The 10535-nt window shown below is 34.8% G+C and overlaps 1 protein-coding gene across 3 annotated transcripts in view; it reads left to right on the top strand.

The window, feature by feature from the left end:
* Positions 1–10535, top strand: part of Nox4 (NADPH oxidase 4) — a 161257-nt gene that overhangs the window by 79235 nt on the left and 71487 nt on the right. For all 3 annotated transcript variants that reach the window (XM_029556406.1, XM_029556407.1, XM_008853620.2), the window contains one exon: positions 9521–9737. In XM_029556406.1, coding sequence (XP_029412266.1) covers positions 9521–9737 — 217 coding nt within the window. The remainder of the gene's footprint in view (positions 1–9520; positions 9738–10535) is intronic.

Below are 10535 nucleotides of genomic sequence, written 5' to 3' on the forward strand. Positions count from 1 at the left end.
TACAGCAGACAGTAGCAGGGATATCAGAGTATAAGGGCTCTAGTCGGGGGAGGGAGGCTATGGGAGGGTGCTATCTGGGAAATGGGTGTAAAAATAAATAAATAAAATAATAATTCTTCAAAGCATAAAAATTGGATCCTTAATAATTAGTAGATGTGAAAAACATTACCATTGAAATCTACTTGATGACTTTATATCCATGCTCAAATGCCAAGGAACTCAGATAGTAACTGACTGTGACTAGTAATAATCAGATATATAGAGATTATAAACGCATGTGCATCGTAGTGTCAATTGTATTAAAAATGAATTTTTCTGTGTGAAACTGTATTTTAATAATGAAATGGAGATCTTTTTTAAAGTTTAAAACCTCATTTAATTTTATGTATTATAGGGTTTATACTGAGTACAATATCGTATAACTGTATTAATTCAACTGTAAACCTAAAAATTTGCAGCCGGTTTTGGAAGAGATGCATCTTAGCTCCTGAAATTCTTATTGAATATGTCAATGCTATTGTAATAAATTGCTTCTTCTAATTATATGGGTATTAAATAAATAATTTTAAAAAAGAACATATGTAAAAGACACAGAATACCACATATTATGAAGCCAGGAATGACAGCCTAAAGCTGATAGTGCTCCTGGAGTATCACCTATACAGGGGTGAAATGAATGAGTGACCTCTAGGGAAGTTAATCTAAAACATTAAGTGCTCCTCAGTGCTAAACCCATCTAACCAAGGACAAGAATATATTGAAATCACACTTATTTTGCATTTTTACCCATGGTCGGTCTTGAAACTCTCAAAGGTTAGAGTCACTTTGAAGATTTTTTTCAACCATTGATTGAATTTAAGTTTCCTTTTAGGGTTGTGCTTATGTGAAATTTAAATAAAAGATTTGACTCTTGTGATGTTTAAAAAAAAAAAAAAGCTGAGTTCTGTAAAGCCCCAATGACATTATATTTCAACTACTACTTTCCCAGTCTAGATATTTTTGATCAATAATAAACAATGTCATGTAGGAATATAACTGACATTTTCTTAATTTTCTAACCTGAAGTTATTTCATGGAAAGAGTGTTAAGAGAACCAGACAGACCCACTGCCCTTTCTTAGAATGTTTTATAATGTAATTTGTCAATGTATTAGGCAATTTGCATATTGCCCAGTTATTTCAGGGTCCATGTTCAGATGTATGTATTTTCCCCCAACTCTTTAACTTTTAAGCACAACGGTAGTGGATTTATTCCATTTGATTTGGGTAGTTGTGTATGGTATCCCAGTTCTAAAAGTAAAATATCAGAAGCATAGCTATCCATAATAATCATGGCCTCTAGCTAGTCATTCCTGCCTCGAGTAGGGGGACTTGAGTTAGTGGAACTGTGTTTTGTTACTTTTTCCTTTGTGCAGATTCATTCTGTGAAGACTTAGGATATGATAAAAAGCCTTGGTAGAGTGAATTTGCTTTGTATTCTCTCCTTGAAAGGCAGCTGTGCTCAACACTATCCGCAACCACCATGCGTTCTCCTCTTTGAATGGCTAGTTTGCCAGTTCAGGACTGGTGTCACAGATAAGATGCTGAATAAGCAGATACTACTCAGGATAATAGTAATTTAAAGTACAACTATGTGTTGCTTACTATAGACCAACTATGAATTTAAAATGCTTCAAATACTTTGTCACTAAATGCTCAGGTTTTTATGAAGATACATAATATTGTTAAATTAATAAAAAAGAAAACTGAGGTTGAGAAGGATTCGATAATTTGCCAAAATTCACTTAGCTGATGTAAAGTGGATTCCAAGTCTGGCAGTTTTTACTCAATGATTCTTATTTTTATTTCTGGGACACACACACACACACACACGCATGCATGTGTGCACATACATTTTTGAAACCTTGCCCTTTTTAGAATTTGATTTTTGATATTGATATTTCTTTAAAATTATTTTCTTGACATATCTGGGCTCATGAGCCATCTGTCATCCTCCTTCATTCACTTCCTCTCTTATTTTTCCTCTCCTTTCTTTTCTTCCTTCCTTCCTTCCTTCCTTCCTTCCTTCCTTCCTTCCTTCCTTCCTTCCTTCCTTCCTTTCTTCCAATTTCTTTCCTGTCAGAGTTGAGAAAATGCAATCATTTGCTGGTATACCTAGTTATGCATTCTTTTGCCTCTATGTTTTATTAAAATTAAATTTGAAAAAAGAAACTGTTCCCTTGCTATTCAAAAGAGTAGACTTTTTTTTTTTTTTTTTTTTTTTTTAACCGTTCAGGAGTTAAAAAACTTTTTTCATTTTAGGGGGGTTTTTTTTACTTTTCTCCCAATTTCTTTTTGTAAGTAAAAGAAAACCTGTTTAAAATTAGCTCTTACTTTTGATAAGCAAATGTCATAGACAGAAGGTAATTTCAATTTATATGAATAAACAGATATCTCCAGAATGAATTACATATAACCAATCTATTTTTACACCTAAATTAATAGTATATATTAGAATCTAAAGTAATTATTATTGACACTAAGGATCACTGTTGTATTTAGAATATAACAGGAATCCTGTAGAATGTATTTTATCACTGACATTAAATTTTGAGTAAAGAAGCACAGATTATGTTTCTGATATGGTGAAAATTATGACTGGTAAAATTTTCAACTTTTAACAAAGGTGTTCTTTTTGGTAATATCTTTACATAGATAAGTCTCTTAAATTTATCAATTGTACCATTATTTAGAACTTTAACAAATCTTTACTCTTGACATGGCTAAATATTGAATAAGGTGGAGTTGTTCAAAACAAAATTCATGCAAGTATATTGAAATTTCTTTTTTTCTGTTTTATCTTATTTTATTCTATTTTATTGTTTTTTATTGAGTTTTGTGCAGTTCATATAATACAACTTAATCAAATTTAGAACCCTTTCCCCATCCAGGCTCCCCATCGTACCCATGGGGTTTCATATGTTCTGTCATATATGTTAAGTTTTATCTGGTCATGCATTGTACCCAGATGTCCGTCAGTGCAAGTTCATCCACCAGAGTCTAGTGAGCCTATCTAGAGTCTTTCCCTTAAAGAAGATCTGCTCTCCTAGACCTGTCAGTAATCAATTGCCAATAGTTTCCTGGCTAGGGTTGGGGCCTGTTGCCCATTTCCCAATTTTTATTGAACAATATGTTTTAGGTTTGAAGAGAGGAATCTCTTTTCTGGACACTTACTCCTTTGTCCATAAATGTGTTAAGTATTAAAAGGCACAGAGTAAACCTACTGTATGATCTCTGTCTCCAAGAAGATAATTGATTTGAGATAAAAAAATCAATTGAAACAGCTGCAGAATGCATCTTTTAAAATAAAAAAGAACTTATTTACAGTAATCCTAGCAATTCGGGGAATAGAAGAATCCATGTAAACTAGAATTTTTAGAAAATATTTGGCTTCAAAGATAAGGTAGTTATATTTTTGGCTGCTTTTTCTACTTAAGGAGATTTTTATGGGAAATAGACTGGTTACTTCATATGATTTTGTCCGGTTTTTGATCACTAATTTAATTAATTAAGAAATTTAATTAATTAATTAATATTTTATGTGTATGCGTGATCTTCCTGCACGTATTTAAGTGCACAACATGCATATAATTCCCATAGAAGCCAGAAGAGGACGTTGGATGCCCTGGAACCGGTGTTTGCAGGCAGTTGTTAGCCACCACGTGGATGCTGGAAACCGAATCCACATCCTCTGTAAGAGCAGACAGATCTCCTTTCCAGACTTCGAGGAACTGAATTTATTTTCCATATTTTTATTTGAAAACATAGCCAAAAGGAGAAACATTCTACTGTTTCATTTACTAATAAAGCAATATTGGAGAGAAAGAGAATCTTAGAGTATTTTTGTTTATATTTAAACAAAGGAGACATTGTATTGTGTTGATTCAGGAAAAAAATTGAGGGGCTTAGGGCTCCTCAAATGCAAGGGTGACAATGAGGTAAAATTTAAATAATTTAAATAATTTTTGTATCATCTCTGCTGGATAGTTCAGGCTAGTTTTTAAAATGTTTCTTTTAAAATATATGTATGCATATATATGTATACCTGCTTGTCTGCGTGTTCACCATGTCCTTGCAGATGCCTGTGTGATTGAAGGGCCAAAAAGGAGATTGGAACCCCAGGCTAGTAGTTGTGAACTACCTGGTGTGGGTGCTGGGAATTGATTCTAGGTTCTCTGCAAGAGTAGCAAGTACTCTTAATTGCTGAGTCATCTCTCCATCCCCAGAGCAGTTAGATTTCAAATATAAGACTGGTATCTGACTTACTCTTTTTATACAGTTTTCAACCACTGAGGACTATTTGTTGGTAGGAATTAATCATTAATTATTCTTTAAGTCAGCCTGAATCATGTTGTCTAGGGAAGATAAATTAATTTAAAAAATAACTTTCACTGATTTTGTATACAGTGTATTCTGATTATGGTAATTGCCACCTGCTCTCATCTCCATACCTCTGTTACTCCTCTCAAGAGCCTTTCCCACTTTTATGCCATTTTGTTTTGTTTTGAGACCCACTGAACTAACCTTGGGTGGTGAGGCTATGAGTTTGAAACTAACTATTGGATCTGGGTGGGCTCATCAGTAGATACAAAACTGAAGACAATGCATACCCTTCCTCTAGAATTCATCAGTGGCTAATAGTTCAGCAGGGAGGGTAGGACATTCCCCAGTTGACTACCAACAGGCCAGGTGTCTGCAGGTCTAGTACAGACAGTGAGATCATAACAGCATTGCATAATCCTACCCAGAAGACAGTATTTCACACCCTTTTTCCCTGTCCTGAAACTCTTACATTCTTTGTGTCATTCTCTATGATGTTCTCTGAGCCTTAGATGGGGTGACAAAAAATGTTCTGTTTAGTGCAGAGGACTCCATCATCACTTATTCTCAACACTTTGTGCAGCTCTGGGATTTTACATTCCCCAATTTTCATTGCAGAGAGAGGCTTCTCTCTATAAGGCTCACAGTAGCATCTGTCTATGCCTAGAAACACAAATATTTTCACATGCTCTTTAACCCAGTGGACAGTAGTAAGTGACCTCTGTCCACAGTGAGGTTGATGAAGTACAGGTAGTATCAGCTTTGCACTTTAAGCTTAAGAAGTTCACCATGATTGTGAGAGGCAGTTTACTGTTCTGACCTGAAATACCCTCTGTCAAAGAAATTAAGAAATACTGTTAGTCATTGGTGGCATGTAGGCAGTATATTGAAGGGGTAAAATCTGTTGATTTCCAAGTATATTTTATTTTACTTAAAACAATCAATTTATGATGATTGTGAGTATTCTGCCGTCTCTTATTCTCTGCATACTGACCAGTTGTGGGTCTCCGTGTTAATCAGCATCTACTGCAGGAAGCTTCTCTGGTGAGCGTTGAGAGATGCACTAACTTACAGTTGTAACAAGTCATTAGGAGCCAGTGTAATACCATGTCTATTTAACAAAATAATAGTCGTAGGCTCTCCGCTAAGTCCTGTGATCTGTCTAGCCACAGGCTCTTGACCTTGATAATAGTGCCAGGTATGAGCTCCAGCATGTAAATCAGACCTGAAATCCAATCAGAAAGTGCTTGATTATTTCCATAACATTTGTATCACTGCTGCACCAGTGGGTATAACTTGTTAGGCAAGTGTTTATTGGAGCTCACAGTGTTCACAACAGTCTGATGATTACTTTTATCTTTTGGAAGCATGAGAACCACCTTCCAGAACTATGAAAGCCAGGCAGGAGAGATGAAACTTAGAAGTCAGTACTGTCTTGGTGTCTCCCTGTTTGGTCTACAACTCACATACGTAGTGTGTTCAGTGACAATGTCTTACAAACTCTGGGTGATAACCAAAAGTAGTAGCAGTAGCCAGTATTGCTTGACTCCAAGTGAGCAATTCCATCATTGGTAATACTTTTAATTTGTTAGACTATGGTGTTTGGCAGGTGAATTTTCTTCCTGTTATGAGATAACACCATTTAAAATCTTTTTATAATGTATATCCATAAAGTTTAAGAAGCTTTTATTGCAGTAGGTTTCCATTTATCTTTTAAAAAGGTCTCCAGTTTTAGTTATCCCTCCCCATACTCTCTCCTCCACCCTGCCTTCCCATTCCACACCCCCATTTAGCCATTCCTAATTCATTACTTCCCTTTCTATGCTTTACATCGCTATGTCCTCTCCCATGAAGCACTGACTTGCATGGTTGCTTACTATTTTTCTGACCTCTTTAGATTTTCCAATTGAAACACTTGTATCTAAAGATTCAAAACTAGTATCCACTTATGAGAAAGAACATACATGTTTGTCTTTCAGGGTCTGGCTACCTCATTTAGAATGAATGCTTCCAGTTCTATCCATTTATCTTCAAATTTAATAATTTCATTTTTCTTAACAGTTGAATAATATTCCATTTAAATGTTAAATGGAATATTCCATATATATCTAACCATTTTTTTTCATTATCCATTCTTCAGTTGATGGGCATCTGTGTTGTTTCTATTTCTTGAATATTGTGACAAGAGAAGCAATTAACATGAATGAATAAGGTGTAGATTCCTTTGATATGCCCAAAAGTGGTATGGCCAGATCATGTGATAGGTCCATTTCTAGTTTTTAGAAGCCCTCAAACTGATTTCCATAGTGGCTGCACCAATTTGCACCTTCACCAGCAGTGAATAAGTGTCCTGCTTTCCCCACATCTTCCTTAACATTTTGGATAGGGAATGTTCAGAGTAAAAAAGATGCTTTTGAGAGAATATCTAATTTTATCTCTTAATCAAAACATTGCAATATCAAGTTTATACTCCTACTCAAAATTCTTCAGTAACATTATTTTAATGGGTTTTAACTATAACTTTAGAAAATACTACATTAGAAAAGTGTACTCTAAGAATTCTAGGAATGTCTGTACTGGCAGCCATGCAATGAGCACTAACATTTTTTACTAGTATATGAAAAATAAGTCAGTGGACAGAATGTGAAGAAAATAGCAAAACGATTGATAGAAATGGACTACCTCCTTCTCTAAACATATAAGCATATGGAGCTAAAAATTTTGTTCGGTAGATGCACTGAATTTTAATTGCCTAGTATTTTTCATAAAGGAGAATATGTATTTTCTAGGACTTAGAATAGAGAAGGGAGTGTGGGCTTGGAGTCAGAGTACCTGAACAACCAGGCCCAACTCTGCTCTGGCAATAGATTTTGGAAAGATTTGCCTAGCCACTTCACACCTGTTCACTTGTAGTAAGATGATACTTCCAGCCTTTACCATGGAAGCTTGTGATGATTTTTGTGGAAGTGAATTGGAATCACAAGCACCTATCTGGCACTCCAATTCTTGTCCTTTAATACTGAGTTCAAAAGTCACCAGTTTCTTCCTCATGAACCTTTCAGTATCTTCTTCACTGATTTGACACATAATAACCAGAGCTTGCCTATTTCATGATATTCCTCTCATTCATATTTCTGCCTTGGTAACAATTAACCACTAAGATTGAGAAAATTCTAATGGGTGGTTAAGATGAGGATCGACTGTACTCTTTGAACACATTTTAGAGTAACATGAAATTCTCAAAATTTAAGGGAATCTCAGTATGTACAACACCCCTTTGTGTGCTAAGCATGGAACATGTACTATTTGACAGGGCTGACTGAAGAGCTGTACTCTATAGTGGTAATATCCCCATCCCAAGCACCCAGAACAAAGGAAGATAGGAGGATATTATGCACTTGAACATTGCTAATTCTGAAGACAATGTTTAGATACTATTTATTTTGCTTGCAGTCAAAACCTAAATTAAAACTATCCTCTTGCACACACACACACACACACACACACACACACACACAAAAAGCACCCCCACACACGCGCACATACACACCCACACACACACACACACACACACTGATCTTTATTTTTGCTTTGTTGGTTTCAGATTCCTTTTCTTGATGTCTGCTTCTTTGTCCACTGACTTATTTTGTCAGATGTGGGTCACTGTAGTGAGAGATCAGGTTTAGAAGCTTAGATTTCTTTTGTGAAATGCAAACAAATATTTACCATTTTTTTACTTTGTTTTGAAGTTATCTGAAAAATAAATGTTTAAGGCTCCTAAGGGAGTCTTTGCTAGCATATATCCAACCCTCTTCCCACATTTTTATTGCGGGATCTGTGAGTAATGTTTTGTACAAGAACAGGTGAAGACCATAGACTTTGGGAGAGTCCTGGGTTCAAGTTAGCTCCATCACTGATCACACAAACATCTGCGTAACCCAAGTATTACTTAGTCTTTTAAAATAGTTTCTTAATTTTTGAAATAAGAATAATTATTCATAGTTCAGATAGTTTTTCATTGCTAAACTATTATTTAAATTTTTGACTATAACTGTTTTCTATATGTTGACTTATATGTGTAATATCTTCCAAACAAGACAAGATTTCTCCAAGATTTATGGACCAGATGTTCCTTCTCTCTGAACTCAGTACTAACTTGAAACATGCTATGTGCATTGGGATAGTGTTTGTCCATCATGTCCCAGTAAAATAAGTGCTTAAGGTGTCCCACCTATTGACCTATCAGCTACCAACCTTGGGGTAGCCAACAGAATCAATACATTTTTGAAAATTATTAATCGTAATGAATTAAATGGAATAGATTGTCTAAATATAGTATCTCAGCAATTATTATATGAATGGAACTCTGTGAATTATTAAAAACAAAAGTGGCTCACATTTGCATAATATTCATCAGTGTATTTCATACCTAGACCAACCTCTTGCACGTACATGTGCAGAGCCATGTTGAGTGGCCACTAACATATACTGAATGACCCCCAGTTGACTTTCTGATGGCCAATTTTAAGAACAAAGCAAATAAAACAAATAAGACAGAATAAATGATGAACAAAGGGAGAAATTTGACTATGAAGGAGAGAAGAAGAAACTGGCATAGACCACCATGGCAGGGGCCTCGGCTTTTGTTTATTGGGTTTGTTGATTTTATTACTTATAATTTCTGTTTTAAGATTATTTTCTTCATAAAATCACTATATAAAAAATTTAAAATGGTACTTGTTATGCTAATATATGCAAGAAAAATGCAGAATATTGTTTTTAAGATAACACATTAGAGCCAGGCATGGTGTTGGCACACATCATGGTCCTTAGAAGGCTGTTGCATGCAGAACAAATCTTTTAGGGAATAAATAGAATTTTAATGGCTTCTAAAAAAATAAAGTATGTTACAATTTAACAGTGGTTTTCTAAATGTTTTTTCTTTAGATTTGTTTATGTTGTGGTTATTATCGTGTTTATGTGTAAAGAATTTATTACAAATTTAAAATATTTCAATTCCTCCAAAATATCATATACAAAGAACCCTTTTCAGATAGTGGTGTGTAAAGTTAAGAAGGAAAGGAGAAAATTGTTTCTCTTTACTTTGTCTCCTGATCTCAATCTCTTTTTTGTCTCCTTGTTTATTTCTAATTTAATTTTAGAGGGCTGTTGAAGTATCAGACTAATGTACAAACTCATCCTCCTGGCTGCATCAATAGCAGTCGAACCCAGTCTCAGGATATTTTCTTACCGGAATACCTCTCAGAAAATTTTCATGGACCTTTGCCTGAAGGATTTTCAAAACCAGAAGAACGTAACCAGAAAACATTTGTGAAGATATGTCTGGAAGAGCCCAGGTTCCAAGCTCATTTTCCACAGGTCAGAATGATTCTGTGAATGATCTCTGCAAAGTCTGTGGTTTCATATGGTTGACTGATATTGCATTACATGCTCATGAACATGTGCTTTTATGTATTATAAGACAGTTTGGGATGTATCAACAGAAAGTTGGTACTTATTATTCCACAAGTCACCTGATACATCACAACAAAAGACGTATTTGAGAAAATAGTAAACCATCTAATTATGTGATCTTTGTGTAATAGCCTTCTAGTACTTGTTACCAGAGAGATCATTAATGTAAATTCTGAACCTATTGAGAAAAACAAGGATAAAGCAGAAAATAACTACTAATTATTATGTTGTAATACATCGAATGCTATAAATAATAAATGTAAACTTAATTTGTTGAATGCTTAATATGATCTTCTAGTCACTGTGCTGAGTTGTCCTGTAGGCAAATTTTTTTCTGTATTAACTATTAACCATTGAAGCAATACTATTATCCTAAATTTTCTGATGAAGGAATTGAGCTTAAATACGTACCATGACCAAATGGTTTTAACCAGTAGGTGGAAGAGACAAGCATAGAAAATATTCTTCTTGGAAAGTTTCTGTAAGGATTCAGCAAATAATTCAATAAGGTCGGGCATCTCCCCCCTTTAGCCAGGGAAACCATCCATATGTGAGTCAGATTCAATATTCTGCATATCACTGGAGGAGAGGGATAGTGATGTGACATCTGCTTAAGAAGAGAAGAAAGAACATTAAAGAAGCTGGGATTAGTTTGTAGATGACTTCGTAGTCAGAGTGTCAGTTTTCTATTTTTTATTTTTT

The sequence above is a fragment of the Nannospalax galili genome, unplaced genomic scaffold, assembly GCF_000622305.1.
Source record: "Nannospalax galili isolate Female #2095 unplaced genomic scaffold, S.galili_v1.0 scaffold347, whole genome shotgun sequence".
Taxonomy (NCBI): domain Eukaryota; kingdom Metazoa; phylum Chordata; class Mammalia; order Rodentia; family Spalacidae; genus Nannospalax; species Nannospalax galili.